We start from the raw sequence: 17,705 nt of genomic DNA on the forward strand, positions 1-17,705 counted from the left end.
TTTTAAAATCTTTCCTTTCCCAGAGATCTGACAAGTATACTATTCTGTGTTCACTTAACTTATTTATAGTTTCCCTCTTTATATTCAAGTCATTCACCCATTCTGAATTTATCTTGGTGTAGGGTGTGAGATGTTGATCTAAACCTAATCTCTCCCATATTGTTTTCCAAATTTCCCAGCAGTTTTTATCAAATAGTGGGTTCATGTCCCAAAAGTTGGGCTCTTTGGGTTCATCATACACTGTCTTGCTGACATCATTAACCCCAAGTCTATTCCACTGATTCTCCTCTCTATCTCTTAGCCAGTACCATATTGATTTAATGACTGCTGCTTTATAGTATAGTTTGATATCTAGTACTGCTAGGCCCCCTTCCTTCACATTTTTTTTCATTATTTCCTTTGATATTCTTGATCTTTTGTTATTCCAGATGAAATCTGTTACAGTTTTTCCTAATTCAGTAAAGAAGTTTTTTGGTAATTTGATAGGTATGGCACTAAATAGGTAAATTAATTTGGGTAGGATGTTCATTTTTATTACCTGACCATAACATTCTTAACAAAATCTTATTATATTACAATGATTTATCCAATAAATTATTCATTTTGACCAAGTGGGATGTATAACAGGAATGCATGGATGAATCAACATCAGGCAAACAATCAACATAATTAATCATATCAAAACCAAAACATCCTAAACCAAATGATCATCCCAAAGATGCAGAAAAAGTCTTTGATAAAATACAATACTCTTTCATTCTTAAAAACCCTACAAAACATGGGCTTAAAGGGATCTTTTTTTAACAGCAGAAAAAAGCACCTATCAAAAACCAAAGCAAGCATCATATGCAATGGAGATAAACTAGAACCTTTTCCAGTGAATTTAGTGAAGTAAGGATGTTCACTCCTCAATATTATTTGATATAGTTCTGGAAATGCAAGCAACAACAGTAAGACAAGAGAAAGAAACTGAGAATAAAGATATGTAAAAAAGGGATAAAACTATTCGTGTTTGCTTATGGTAGAGGTTGATTTACTTGGAAAATACTAGGGAATCAGCAAAGATACCAACTGAGTCAATGGCTTCAGTAAAGTTGCAGGCTACAAAATAAATATTAAAAAATCAACTGGATTTCTATATAACAATAAAAGACAAGATTAACAATAGCTAATAATAGCTATTATTAATATAGTTGTTCAGTGATTTCAGTTGTGTTCAATTCTTCATGATCTCATTTAAGTTTATTTGTTTTTTTTAAATACTGTGGTAGTTTGCAATTTCCTTCTCCAGCTCACTTTACAAATGAGGAAACTGAGGCAAACAAGGTTAAGTGACTTGCCCAGGGACACATAGCTAGTAAGTTTCTGATGCTATATTTGAACTCGGTTCTTCCTGACTCCAGACCTAAGTCTCTATCCATGGCACCAACTACATGTCCCCTATTAATATAAGGATTTTATTAATAATATTAACATGTAACATTTTCATGGTGTTTATTACATGTTAGGCACTAAATAGGTGCTTTTATGATTTTTTCATTTGATCCTCAAAACAAACATGAAAGGTAGGTGCTATTATCATCTTTATTTTGATGAGGGAACTGAGGTAAACAGAGGTTAAGTAACTTGCTCAGGTTCACATAGCTAGTGTCAGGCTAAATTTGAACCCAAGTATTCCTGACTCCATGTCTTGTGCTCTATCCACTGAGCCACTTAGTTATCACAATAAAAATGAAAATACCATTTCAAATAACTACAAAATACACAAAACATCTTGGCCTACAAAAGCATACAAAACATTTATATAGATTCAATTAAGAAGTTTTCCTTAAATAAAGAACAACTTAAATAGTTAAAGGAATACTGAATATTCCTACTCATGGGTAGGATAATAAAAATGACAATACTAATTTAAAATTTTAATGCTACATCAATCAACTTACCAAGAGGATACTTTATAGAACCTGACAAAATAATAACAAAATTTATTTGGAAAAAACAAAAGATCTAGAAAAATCAAGGGAAATGGTGAAAGGGAGGAGAAATGAAGGGAGAGTAGCACTTCCAGATTTTAAACTATATATAATATAAAGTAGTGGTCATCAAAACCATTTAGGGTTGATTAAAAAACAGAAAAGTCAATGGAACAGACTCTACAAGTTAGAATCAGAAACAGCAGAACTCAATAAACCAGCATTTGATAAAATGGGAACTTAAATTACCCAGGAGAAAAAAACAAACTTATTTGATTAAAAAAAAAAACTGCTAGGAAAACTGGAAAGGCAGTCTGGCAGAAATTAGGCGTAGACCAACACCTTACACCATATTTCACAATACATTCTACATGGACATGTGACCTTAATATTAAGCATCATACCATTTTTTTAAACCCTCACCTTCTGTCTTAGAAGTATTGGCATGTATTGGTTCTAAAGCAGAAGACTGGTAAGGGCTAGGCAATGGCAGTTAAGTGCCACACAGTTAAGTGTCTGAGTCCAGATTTGAACCTAGAACCTCCAGTCCCTGGGCCTGGCTCTCAATCCACTGAGCTACCCAGCTGCCTCTGTAAACATCGTACTATTAAAAAAAATTAGCAGAGAAACAGATTATACACCTCTCAGCTAAAAGTAGGAGATATATTCATAAATCAACAAGAGATAGAGGAAATTCCAAAAGATAAAACTGATCAATTAAGATTACTTGAAGCTAAAAAGCTTTTGCAAGACAATATTAATGCATCTAGAAAAACATAGGAAGTGCTTAAAGTTGAAAAAGCCTCTGTACCAAATTTTTCTGATAATAGTTTGGCATCCAAAATATATCAAATACATGTACATGCACACACACACAAACATACATGTATGCACAACTGTTATTCCCCAATAGATAACTGGTCAAAGGATATGAACAAACAGCTCTCCAAAGAATTGCAGAATTCACAAACACATGAAAAAATGCTCCAAATCACCACAATAAAAGGAGAAATGCAAAACAAAACAATGCTGAGGCTTTTATTTCACATCCTACAAACTGGCAAAAATGGAAACAGTCAATATTGCAGGAGTTGTGGAGAGGAGTACTAATACATTGTTGGTGGCTGTGAAATGGCACAACCATTCTGGAAGACAATTTGGAACAATACAAATAAAGTGACTAAAATTTCCATACCCTTTGAACCAGAAACTGCATTACAAAGCTTCTACTCCAAAGAAGCCATTTAAAAAAAGCAATCCTCATATACTCCAAAATACTTACAGCAGCACTTATTGTGATATCTAAAAAATGGAAACAAAATAGATGCCCATCAATTGGGGAATGGCTAACCAAGGTGTGGCATATGAATGTAATAGAATGTTACTGGGTTCTACAAAATGATGCATGTGATGTATACAGAGAAGCATAGAAAGATCTATCTGAACTGATGCAGAGAGAAGAAAGTAGAATCAAAAAAATAATATACACAGTAACTACAACAATGTAAATAGAAAGAACTACAACCTCAAAACCCCAAAGTATAACAAAATTATAAAGACCAAGCATGACTCTAATGAAGAGATATGCAAGGATTCCCTAAACTTATTCATTTATGGAGGTTGGTATTACACACTGTAATTGTTTTTGAATGAATTTGGGATTTATTTGTATTACAAATCTGTCATCCAACACAATGTAATGAAAATAACCTTAGTCTTGGAGTCAAAGGACATAAGGCTCAGTCTCTGTTTCTTTGATTCTTAACATGACTCTTGAATTTCAGGCCTGTTTTCTCAAATGTAAAATGGCAACTGACCTACCAATGTTACAAGGCTGTTTGTGAAAAAAGCACTTTGGAAACCATAACAAATGTTAATGTAAAAGTAGACATGCCTATGCATGTTATAATGATTTGTTGTTTATATGTTATACTCCCTCAGACTGCAGTTCACTAGACTTGTAACTTCTTTGAGGGATGACAGCTTAAATTTTTTATCTCACCTAACCACTTAGTATATTTTTGTTCTATAGATTTAATAACTGACAAATAAATGTAGTTTAAATATGCTCACAAACGTTTTGTAAAACAGTTGGGAGATTACAATAGCATTTCTTCTTCAACCAAACTATAAGGTACAACTATAATGAACACTATATAAAAGATTTGAGTATTTGAAGGCTACTTGGTAAAAAGATTAAAATTCAATGATTTGGAAGAGTTTCTTAAAAAAGTTTTCACTGTACTCACAATCTTAATAGTAATTATTGATTCGGGTGACAAAACATATTTTCAAGCCAATCAATTATGTTTGCAAGCAAAACTGAATGATTTAATATATTTATGTGAAGTTTTTATGAAGTAAGTACATTTTATGGAAATAGAAATTTTGAATCATGGTAGATAAGCTTGTCCTCAAAGAATGAATATAGATGGGGTGGGGATACGAGGAGAATAACCTTTTTTGAGATATTTGAGGAGGAATCCTTCAGATATAAGGGAATGAGCATGATGAATAAACACAATGAAACTTATTTTTGTATACTGATTAAGAAAAGGCATTTGATGTCCAATGGTGATTTTCACAGATGTTTGGAACACTCATTTTAAAAAGTTAGCACCAAAGAATAGTAATTAAATCAACACTGGTATAATACTTTACTTATGGTTGATGCTTTGTGGTTCAATTTTCATTTTGTTCCAGTCTTTCAAGAATTATTACTAACGGGACAGCTAGGTGCATCAGTGGATGGAGCTTCTGATCTGCAGTCAGAAGGAACCAGGTCCAAATGTGGCCTCACACTTCCTACCTGTGTGACTCTGCGCAAGCCACTTAATCCCAATTGCCTAGTCCAGTGATGGGCAAATTATGGCCTGCAGGCCAGATGCGGCCCCCTGAAATGTTCTATCCGCCCTGTGACATTATTCCTAATCTGACAAATACAATGAGTAGGATACAATACAATGAAATTTTGAAAGAGTTGCCTTAGAAACAGACTGACAGATGAGCATTTCCTTTCCTTTGGCCCCTCTTTAAAAAGTTTGCCCATCACTGGACTAGCCTTTACTGCTCTTCTGCCTTAGAACTGATACTTAGTATTGATTCAAAGACAGAAGGTAAAGATTTAACTTAACATCCCTGCCTGCCCTCAGAAAATTATTGCTGATGATGATAGCTCTCCATTACTCACCTCTCCAAATCCTCCTTTTCCTAGAACTCTGTAATGTCTAAATGTATTTTTGGTTACAGGTTGCCTAGTCAGTAAAAAACAAAAACAGAAAAAGAATATAGGTTAGATGTCTCACATAACATTTCTGCTTCAAAGTTAACAAGCCTAGTTGATTAAAGGATCTTTCCTATGGCGAAGGGATCACATATAAAAGGGCACACAAATGGCCAGAAGAATGCTAACAAGCACAATGAGTATTCATGTCAGGATCTAGGGCACCTTCTAGGGGAATAATCTCTAAGAAATAAAGATTATTTCTGGTGGGATGGATCCTAATAAGGAACAATCCTAAATTTTCCAAGAGATTTTCAGTAAGACAGAGTTATCCATGAATCTTCATTAATTCTGGATGCTAATGTTAGCAAATGATCCAGGGGAAAAGGGTCCTCGCTGCAGCAAGATGTCCTTCCTCTCCCTAACTGACTCTCCCCCACTGAGCAGTCACTGTAGAAAAGCTCCACCATTCTCTTGGGGAAGGAGGGAACATCATACTCCTCTGTCTTATCAAAAAGAGTTTGAGCCCCTTTGCTGTGAGCTCCCTCTTTTCCCCTTTAGGGCAGGGAATGATTAGCTCTTAGAACTGTAACCGGCATATGACTAAGTGCTCCATAAATATCTGCTAATGGACTTATATTACTGCATTGAAAAAGTCTTTAAAATCTGATGGACAGGCCATTTCACAAGCAATTATCCTTTTGACTGGGCCTTATCTCAACTTCCAAAGTCCAAATGAGAACTTTTCCCCAGATGCTCCTCCTTTCCCGACTCTTCTGACTCTCAGCTTTGGCCTACCACCCATTTGCTTCCAAGCCTTGTTGCCCTCTTGGCCACTTCTCTTCTGTCCTCCCCACCACTCACATGTTGACCCTGGTGTAGACCTGTACCACAGCACCTATCTGGATGATTTTAATTGCATATTGGCTGGGCTTAGAAGGGCCTTTATATCTTCTCCATTGCAGACCATCTTCCACACAATGCCCTGAGCATAGCTCTGACCTCACTACCTCCCGACCTAACACAACATCTGTGGATCCCTTTACCCCAACCCCACCCCTGCCCTTCCAGGCGTCTCTGGGACTTGTCACAGACTAAGCTCAAATCTCACCTTCTGCCAAAGGCCCTTCCTGATCCACCCGACTGGATGGAAATGTTTGCAGGTTGTCTGCCTCATCAGAATGTGAACTCCTTGGGGGCAGGGCTGTATTTTTGTTTTTCTTTATATACCCAGTGCTTGACATGGTGTCTAGAACATTGTGAGCACATCCCATATGCAGGGTGATAGAAAGCCCACTAAAAAAAGTGGGGGAAGAGCATACATGAACAGGGGAACAAAAGTATTCTAAGGAATATTCCTGTCACTTTGGTCTTGTTTTCTAAGCAGAAAAGTTCAAAATGGTTGGAAAAGATAATTTTTCAAAGCTCTTATAAATTCTAATTTCTAAATGCCTCATTTAGAAGGCTAATATGCATTAAAACACACATACACACAAAAAGAAGGAAAGAAAAAGGTAATGTACAGATGAACTAAGAGAAATGCTATCACCTATTTTGATTCAGCACCAAAGTCTTATTACTATCCTTCGTGATAAACAATGAAAATAATAAGTATCCTTCATAGAATTTTTTAAAGTTACAATGAAATTTACACAAAATATTAGAGATTATAATTTACTTCATGAACAATATGTGGGGAGGGGAAACCAAACCAATAAGCCATACCTTTCCAACCATTTCCATTGTAAAAATCGAGAGAAATACATGCTTTCCTGGTACTCCTCAAATGGTCTTCCACTTAAATAATCATGGACAACCCTAGAAAAATATTTCACAAAATTATATTACAACTACATAGTGATGGTTCAACCATGTGAAACCTATTATCTACCTTTAAAAAGAGTTATCTACCATGATTACATGAGATCTTGCATAATGCAAAAAACAAATTTAATATGTAATGGGTTAAATTTGGCCATCTGGAATCCTAACTCTTTACTACTTGTGCTACTATTACATTTGCTATGGCAAGTATATTCTAATATGTGGGGATTGGGAATGTATTTTTAATTTCAAAAAATAGGAAAATGGATATGGTATACAGAATTTTACCTATAGATAACTATTTGAGAATAATTATTCCAAGTATCCAGATAGTTCTCTGAAAATATGCTAATGATCAAAACTGTAGTGTTCATTAAAAATGCATTTCCTTAGACAGCTAAGGATGATAATGGATAATAGTATTATTATCTATAGTGTGGATTTATATATTAACATCAATTCACTCCAAGTGAAAACAACTTGGCTTACAACTTGTATTTAACAGGGCCTGTTCCTTTAGTTGAGCAACTATTCAATATACTATGCTCACGTTTCTTCTGTTGTTTTTTGATACTCAGTTCCATCACACAGTTGTTTAAAAAAATGAATTATACATAATTATATTATATATAATTATAAGTAACATGAACTATCAATACAATGGAATTATTTTATAAATATTTCCTTAAATAAATGAAATTCAATTAACAAAATTTATAACTTCATTGTTATTATTTTTCTATCAAAATTCTCTGACAAGTCATTCCTTTCTTCTTATATCATTATACTGTGTACTCCCTTTTAGTTTTACTTCTTTCCCACGCTTTATAATGATCTTTATTGTTATATTCCTCACACTTGTCAGTCTCAATTGCATTATACTATTTTCTTAAACTAATCTACTATTTATTTAATCATTAACCTATTGTTTAATGCTGAGGCTACAATATAGATCAGGAAATATAAAAAAGAAAAAGAAACCCTAGTTATAATATTAACAAGAGCTATCAGATATTTTGGAATTAACTAGGAATAAACAACCTGTATTGATACCATCATGAGATTGCAATGGCTGAAATAAAAGAAGAGTTTAACAATATTCAAGGATATACCAGATTAATACGGGGAAAATGATAATAGCCCTAAAATTAATTCATATAATACCAATAAAAATACCAATGGTATTACTCCACAGAAATCAAAAAAATTTTAAATTAAATTTGTGTGAAAAAATCAAGTAAAGCCATAAAAGGGGATGATTTGGGGTAGGAGTAGGACTAAAGAATGTGCTCTTAAAACATATTACAAAGTTGTTGTTCTCAAATCTATTTATTACTGTGCAAAAAAAAAAATCAACCAATGGATCATAGAATCACAGATTTGGAGTTCAAAGAACATTAAATGTAGAACTGACGAGCAGAGACCCAAAGAAGAAAAATGACAAGATTTAAAAGTAAGCCTCACTTTGAGGACAAAGCTCTTCTATACTATAGAAATGATACATTATCAATAAAATGAAAACAAAAACTAGAGGAAATAAAAACTAAAGGATTAATTATTTAATAAATGTATTTGGGAAAATGTGGAATTGTCTCAATATAAGGTAGCATTAAACTCACATCTCATAAAATATATCTCAGTGAATTCCAAACTAATGAAAGTCATAATTTTTTTTTAATTCCCCAAATCAAAAACATTCACAAAGTATAAAAAAGGTAGAAAAAACGAATACAAAGTACTTAACCATGATAGGGAAATGACTTTACTTTTCAATAAATAGGAATTACAAAGAGAGAGAAAGTTGTTCTTCAATATATTAAAATAATCTCTGCAACAAAAATCCAAAATATGTAAAGAAATTATGAAAAAAATCGCAATGGTCAAATTCAATATAATTCAATGAACACTGGATAAAAATGCTCCAGAACCCACAAAAACTAAATGCAAATTAAAACAACATTGAAGTAACATTTTCTACTGGTAACTCAATATTGGTGGGGTTATACAGAAACAGGTACTCTCCTAATGATCTCCACCCCACTTTTCAGCTTTCTTTTTTTGTGCAATTATATACACCAATAGATTTAAAGCTTCTTGAGGGCAGGGACTATCTTCTTATTTATATTATTTATAACCCCAACATTATAGTGCCGGGCACATAATAACTGTTTAATAAATGTTCATCATTCATTGTTGATGGAATTGAAAACATGGAATCTTTGTAGAAAGTTCTGGGGGGCAACTAGGTTGCTCAGTAGATAGAAAGCCAGGCCTAGAGACAGAAGGTCCTGAGTTCAAATTTAGCCTATACTTCCCAGTTATGTGACCCTGGACAAGTCACTTAACTCAAATTGCCTTGCCCATATTTCTCTTCTGCCTTGGAATCAACACTTAGTGTTGATTCTAAGATGGAAGGTAAGGATTTTTAAAAGAAAGACAGTTCTGGTAGTATGCAATAGAAGTTATTAAAAAGAATCTTGTCTTTTGATCCAATAATCCCATTATTGGGAATAAATCTTTGAATGTATTATCAAGAATAATAAAAGAGCCACCGCAGTTCAGATTTTAATTAGCAATATCATTCTGCTAATTAAATGGAAATTAAAGTAATGGAAATAAAAACAACCAAAACCAAACCAAAGAAACCTGGAAGTATCTGAAATGTCCCATGATAGAAAAATGGCTAAATAAGTTATGTTTTGTTAATGCTACATTGCTAAAAGCTGTTCATTTTAGCTTCAGGACCCTATTATGGGTTATTCTTTTTAGCTCAGCCTGTAATAGCTACAAAAATATAGTTATTTTTTAAATTATAAGACAACAAAATGGTAGAGAGGTAATTTAAATGTTGGAAAAAGTGCTAAATTTGAGGCCAGAACACCTGAGTTCTAGTAATTACTCTGTCATAATATATTATGCCTTTGAAAATCTAAAAAAAAAGCAGGTATAGCAATCATCATCTCAGATAAAGAAAAAGCAAAAAAATATATATATACATGTATATATGGGATAAACAGGGAAGCTACAATATGATGTAATAAAACTGCAAAATGAGACATTGACAATGAATTAATATAAATACTTAACATATATTCACCAAATGACACAATTTCTAAATACTTTTCTAAAAAAAGCTAAATGAGTTACAAAGAGAAAATACTTTATTATATTTCCTTCATAGCTAGACAAATCTAATTTTAAACAATAAATAAGAGGGGGCAGCTAGGGGGATCAGTGGAGAGAGCCAGGCCTATTGATTAGAAGTCCTGGATTCAAATCTGGCCTCAGACACTTGCTAGATGTGTGATCCTGAGCAAGTCAATTAACCCTAATCACCTAGACAGGTTTTACTGCTCTTCTGCCTTGGAAATTACACTTGGTATTAATTTTAAGACAGAAGATAAAGATTAAAAATAAATTCACTAACAAAGGAGGGAGAAGTTAAAGACTTGAATAAAAGATTAGAGTTAGATATCAAAGATCTCTGGTGATTACTGAATGTGAATAGGGAAGAATTTACACAGTCCTCATCTGTAAATGGCACTTTTGCTAAAATATTCCATTTATTAAGGCATAAAAACCTTATAAACAAATGCAGGAATGCATTAATATTAAACAATCTTTTAATTGAACATTTCACAAAAATTATATTCAATAAAAAAAGACTCTTAAGGAAGGATTAAAAATTAACCAGAGACTAAATAATTGATTCTAAATTACTGATTGACCAAAGGAAAAAAAACAAAGAAATGACAGCTCATTTAATAAAAGTTAATAACAAGTTAAACAACATGACAAAATTTATAGTATATACTGAATAAGTCTTTATTGGAAAATTTATATCTCTAAATACTTTCATCAACAAAAGAGAGAAAACCAAGAAAAACAAATTGGGCATACAACTAAAAAAAAAACAAACAAAAACTAGTAAAATTAACAGGTTTTTTTTAGAGATTAAGAAAACTGAAAGTAAAAAAAATTGAATAAATTAATAAAACCAGGAGTTATTTTTTTTTAAACCCTTACCTTCCATCTTAGAATCAATACTGTGTATTGATTCCAAGGCAGAAGAATGTTAAGACCTAGGCAATGGGGATTAAGTGACTTTCCCAGGGTCACACAGCTAGGAAGTGCCTCAGGCCAGATTTAAACCTAGGAGCTCCCACCTCTGGGTGTTTTTGGTAGGAAAATAGGTAAACTATTATTTACTTTTATTTTGAAAAAAGAAAGAAGAAAACCAAAAGCAAGGGCATTCATTATCATCACAATTATTTGAGATAGTCCTAGAAATACTAGTAATAGCAAAATGAAATTGAAAGAATAAGCATAGTCAAAAGAAACAGAATTATTGCTTTTTTTTTGCAGATGATAAAATGATTTACTTATAGAACCCTAGAGAAAAATGTTAAAACATTAATAATAATAATTAATGTAGCAAAGTTGTGGAATATACAAAAAATCATGAGAATTTCTGTGTATAATCATCCATATCTGACAGTCGGAAATAAAAAGATAAATTTTATTTAAATAACTATAGGATGTATAAAATATCTAGGTGTCTACTGATATAAATCCAATTATAAAACATTGCAGAAATGCAGGCCTAAATAATTTGATAAATACTAATTATGAATGGGTAGGGTAAGCCGATATAATAAAAGTTATACTACTACCAAAGTTAATTTATTTATTCACTGCCATATCAAAATTACCAAAGGAGGGCTTTACAAGACCTAGAAATTCAACTAGAACAACAAAAGATAAAGAACTTCAAAAGGAAAAAGACCAAAAGTGTGGAACAAGATTTAGAAGTTTCAGATCTTGAACTCTGCTAGAAAACAGTAATCAGCAAAACAAATTGATGGTACTGGTTAAAAAATAGAGGCCAAACAATGAAACAGATTTAGTACATCACATTCCAAAGTAAATGAACCTAGTAGCCTAGTGTTCAACAAACTCAAAGACTCCAACTATTAATATAAGGACTTACTTTTTGACAAAAACTACTGGGAAAAAGTAGATGCAGTTTAGCTGAAAAGAGGTCTAGAGATGGCATTTAACTAGGTCTTCTCTTAGCTTCAAGATCAGCTCTGTATCCACTATACTATTTTCTTCCATTGCACCTCATATACCTAAGATACACTCAAAAAAGGTATACTGCGGAAATTAAATAATATGATTCTTCAAAACCAATTGGTCAAAGAAGGAATCATAGAAACAATCAACAATTTCATAGAAGAAAATGACAATGATGAGACATCCTACCAAAATCTGTGGGATGCGGCCAAGGCAGTACTCAGGGGAAAATTTATATCCTTGAGTGCATATATTAACAAATTAAGGAGGGCAGAGATCAATGAACAGATAAAATAGACAAAGTACTGGTCAATCTAATAAAAAAAAGGAAAGAAGAAAACCAAATTGATAGTATCAAAGATGAAAAGGGAGACCTCACCTCTAATGAAGGGGAAATTAAGGCAATCATTAAAAACTATTTTGCCCAATTATATGGCAATAAATATAACAATTTAGGAGATATGGACGAATATTTACAAAAATATAAACTGCCTAGACTAACAGCAAAAGAAATAGAATACCTAAATAATCCCATATTAGAAAAAGAAATTGAACTAGCCATCAAAGAACTCCCTAAGAAAAAATCGCCAGGGCCTGATGGATTCACAAGTGAATTCTATCAGACATTCAAAGAGCAACTAATCCCAATACTATACAAATTATTTGATATGATAAGCAAAGAAGGAGTCCTACCAAATTCCTTTTATGACACAAATATGGTACTGATTCCAAAGCCAGGGAGACCAAAAACAGAGAAAGAAAACTACAGACCAATCTCCCTAATGAACATAGATGCAAAAATCTTAAATAGAATACTAGCAAAGAGACTCCAGCAAGTAATTAAGAAAATCATTCACCATGATCAGGTGGGATTTATACCAGGAATGCAAGGTTGGTTCAACATTAGGAAAACCATCCACATAATTGACCATATCAACAGTCTAACAAACAAAAATCACATGATCATCTCAATAGATGCTGAAAAAGCCTTTGACAAAATACAGCATCCATTCCTATTGAAAACACTGAAAAGTATAGGAATAGAAGGACCTTTCCTAAAAATAATAAACAGTATATACCTAAAACCATCAACAAACATCATATGCAATGGGGATAAATTAGAAGCCTTCCCAATAAGATCAGGAGTAAAACAAGGATGCCCATTATCACCTCTATTATTCAACATAGTACTAGAAACACTAGCAGTTGCAATTAGAGAAGAAAAAGAAATTGAAGGTATCAAAATAGGCAAGGAGGAGACTAAGCTATCACTCTTTGCAGATGATATGATGGTCTACTTAAAAAATCCTAGAGAATCAACTAAGAAGCTTGTAGAAATAATCAACAACTTTAGCAAAGTTGCAGGATACAAAATAAATGCACATAAATCATCAGCATTTCTATACATTTCCAACACACTAGAGCAGCAAGAAGTAGAAAGAGAAACACCATTCAAAATCACCCTAGACAATATAAAATACCTAGGAATATACCTACCAAAACAAACACAGCAATTATATGAAAACAACTACAAAACACTTTCCAAACAAATAAAACTGGATCTAAACAATTGGAAAGCCATTGATTGCTCATGGGTAGGTCGAGCTAACATAATAAAAATGACAATTCTACCCAAATTAATTTACCTATTTAGCGCCATACCTATCAAGCTACCAAAAAACTTCTTTACTGAATTAGAAAAAACTATAACAAATTTCATTTGGAATAACAAAAGATCAAGAATATCAAGGGAAATAATGAAAAAAAATGTGAAGGAAGGGGGCCTAGCAGTACCAGATATTAAACTATACTATAAAGCAGCAGTCATCAAAACAATATGGTACTGGCTAAGAGATAGAGAGGAGGATCAATGGAATAGACTGGGGATAAATGACATCAGCAAGACAGTGTATGATAAACCCAAAGAGCCCAACTTTTGGGACATGAATCCACTATTTGACAAAAACTGCTGGGAAATTTGGAAAACAATATGGGAGAGATTATGTCTAGATCAACATTTCACACCCTACACCAAGATAAATTCAGAATGGGTGAATGACTTGAATATAAAGAGGGAAACTATATACAAGTTAAGTGAACACAGAATAGTATACTTATTAGATCTCTGGGAAAGGAAAGATTTTAAAGCCAAGCAAGAGTTAGAGAAAATTACGAAATGTAAATTTAATGGTTTTGATTATATTAAACTAAAAAGCTTTTGTACAAACAAAAAGAATGTAGTCAAAATCAGAAGGGAAACAACAAATTGGGAAAAAATCTTTATAACGAAAAATTCTGACAGGGGTCTAATTAATCAAATATACAAGGAGTTAAAGCAATTGTATAAAAAATCAAGCCATTCCCCAATTGATAAATGGGCAAGAGACATGAATAGGCAATTTTCAGGTAAAGAAATCAAAAGTATCAATAAGCACATGAGAAAGTGTTCCAAATCTCTAATAATCAGAGAAATGCAAATCAAAACAGCTCTGAGGTATCACCTCACACCTAGCAGATTGGCTAAAATGAAAGAAGGGGAGAGTAGTGAATGCTGGAGGGGATGTGGCAAAATTGGGACATTAATGCATTGCTGGTGGAGCTGTGAACTGATCCGGCCATTCTGGCTGGCAATTTGGGGTCATGCTCAGAGGGCTGTAAAAGAATGCCTGCCCTTTGACTCAGCCATACCATTGCTGGGTTTGTACCCCAAAGAGATCATAGATAAACAGACTTGTACGAAAATATTCATAGCTGCGCTTTTTGTGGTGGCAACAAATTGGAAAAGGAGGGTATGTCCTTCAATTGGGGAATGGCTGAACAAACTGTGGTATATGCGGGTGATGGAATACTATTGTGCTAAAAGGAATAATAAACTGGAGGAGTTCCAGGCGAACTGGAGAGACCTCCAGGAACAGATGCAGAGCGAAAGGAGCAGAGCCAGAAGAACATTGTACACAGAGACTGATATACTGTGGTAAAATCGAATGTAATGGACCTCTGAACCAGCAGCAATACAATGACCCAGGACAATTCTGAGGGATTTATGGTAAAGATGCTACCCACATTCAGAGGAAGGACTGCAGGAGAGGAAACATAAAAGAAAAACAACTGCTTGAACGCATGGGTTGGGGTGGACATGAGTGGGGATGTGGACTCGAAACTATCACACCAATGCAACTACCAACAATTTGGAAATTGGTCTCAATCAAGGACACATGACAAAACTAGTGGAAATGCGCATGGATAGGGGGGGTTCGGGGGGGGGGGTTGAAGGGGAAAGGAGGAGCATGAATCATGTAACCATGTTAAAAATGAATATTAATAAATGTAAAAAAAAAAAGGTATACTGCTTGGGCATAAAAGGTCACATCATAAACAAATGAGAGGAAAGAGGAAAAAAATACCATTCATGACTATAAATGGGGAAGAGTTCATGACCAAACAAGGGATAGAGAGCATCATAAAAGATAAAGTGTTCAATTTTGATTACATTAAATGAAAGGTTTTGCACAAACAAATTTCAATGCATTTAAAATGAGAAAGGAAGCAGTTAACTGGGAAAAAAATCTCTGCAGCAAGTTTCTTGAATAAAGGTCTCATTTAAAGATATATATATATATATATATAATTGATCCAAATTTATAAGAATAAGAACTATTCCCCAATTGATGAATGGTTAAAGGATATGAACAGGTAATTCTCAAAGGAAGAAATCTAAGTTGACTAGGCATATGAAAAAATGCCCCAAATTACTAATAATTAGGGGAATGCAAATTTAAAAAAAGCCAAGGTTCCACCTCATACTCATAAAATGGTCAAAGTTGACAAGAAAGGAAAATGACAGATATTAGAGGGACTATGGAAAATGATATATTGATGCAAAGCTGGTGGAGTTTTGAATGTGATCGTCCACTCTGGAAAACAAACTATTGGAACTATACTCCAAAAGTTACTAAACTGTGTATGTCCTCCGACTCAATGATCCTATTTCTTGTTCAATATCACAAAGAGACCAAAGAAAGAAGCAAAGGTCCAATATATACAAAAAAATATTTATAGTGGCTCTTTTTGGAGTGGCAAAGAACTAGAAATTAAGAAAGTATCAAATGAGAGAAAGGCTAAACAAGAACTAAATGAGTTGATAGAATAAAGTGAACAATTTTATACTGTAATAACACAAGCAATGATCAACTATGATTCCAAAGGACTCATAAGTAAGAAATTTATTTACCTCTTGACAGACAGGTGATGTACTAAATATGCAAAATGAGTCATATATTCTTGGACATGGCCAATATGGAAACTTGTTTTGCTTTATTAGTCATGTAAGGGTTTCTGTTTTTCTTTTATTTTTTTCCAGAGGTAAGGAGAAGATAAAATGGAGAAAAAATAAGTACTTAATAATTGAAAATTTTGAACCAAAAAATAAAATAGATGCCTCATTTTTAATTTACATCCATCACTTCCGGAAGAGGATGGTGTGCTTCGTCATTAATTTTCCAAAGTCATGACTTGTCCGTGTGCAGCCCAGAGTTCATGTTTTCTTTTTACATTGTTGTAGGCATCACATAAACCACTGCCCAGGTTCTCACTTTACTTTGCATTGGTTCTTATAAGACTTTCTAGGCTTCTTTGAATTCCTCCCTTTCATCATTTCTTATAGGATAATAATATTCCATTAAATTCCTACACTATAATTTGCTGATCCATTTCCAAATTGATGAGGACTCACTTTTATTTCTGGTTTTTAACTCTAACAAAATGTGCCACCATTAATATATTTGTTCATATGAGTCCTTTTCCTCCATTTTTTATATCTTTGGGATTAGTTATAGTATTGCTGTGTCATGCTGAGGAGGAACAATTTAGTGACTTTTGGGATAGAATCTTTGCAGGCTTTGTTTCCACCGCCTATTCTAATTGTGTTTTGTTACAACTCTTCAACCTGAACGTATTCTCTTATTTTAAGATGATCTGTTTCCATTTGCTAAATAGACATTTATTGAAATTCTGGCTTTGACTTAATATTTTTCATTTACAATGGAGACAAGATAGCACAGTGGATACAGAGTTGATCTTGAAGCCAAGAGAAGACCTCTCTGATACACACTGGCTGTGGGAACCTGGGCAATCTCTTAACATCTCAGCGCTCTAGGCAACTCTAAGACTGTGAGTTATAGCAAAACCCTGAGTTTCTTTGCTGTCAAATAGTAACAGTTACCACAGTATCAGGATGCCTGGTCTATTGAAGAAGTGAAATTCTAAACTCATTTCTCCACAAATACCTTTATTTGAAATCCTAGATATATAGGAAGACCTATAATTTGACTGGCAAAAGAACTCACTCTGTAGACATAGGTCACAATTCTACATCTCATCTTTCTCATCATTCATATATGTGCCTTATTGTAGATTATCCATAGAGAACTGAAACAATATGAAGACCTCTAATTTCAGAAGTTAATGAAAATAAAGATTTAATTTTTTCCCCATTCAAATCATGAATCCCCTGAAATCTAATTATAGAATCCATTGGAATGGATCCTTGGTTAAGAAATATCATGACTAGAGAAACTTTTAGTGACCATAACTTATTTATTTTATTTTAT

At 33.4% G+C, this 17,705-nt stretch overlaps 1 protein-coding gene across 1 annotated transcript in view; it reads right to left on the bottom strand.

Annotated features, from left to right (window-relative positions):
* Window positions 1–17,705, bottom strand: part of GRK4 (G protein-coupled receptor kinase 4) — a 178,461-nt gene that overhangs the window by 63,266 nt on the left and 97,490 nt on the right. The window contains exons 6-7 of the mRNA XM_044682299.1: window positions 6,922–7,014; window positions 5,164–5,227 (exon numbers count right to left, since the gene is read on the bottom strand). Of these exons, the coding sequence (XP_044538234.1) occupies window positions 5,164–5,227; window positions 6,922–7,014 (157 nt within the window). The remainder of the gene's footprint in view (window positions 1–5,163; window positions 5,228–6,921; window positions 7,015–17,705) is intronic.

This window comes from Gracilinanus agilis, chromosome 6, assembly GCF_016433145.1.
Source record: "Gracilinanus agilis isolate LMUSP501 chromosome 6, AgileGrace, whole genome shotgun sequence".
NCBI classification, from domain to species: Eukaryota; Metazoa; Chordata; class Mammalia; order Didelphimorphia; family Didelphidae; genus Gracilinanus; species Gracilinanus agilis.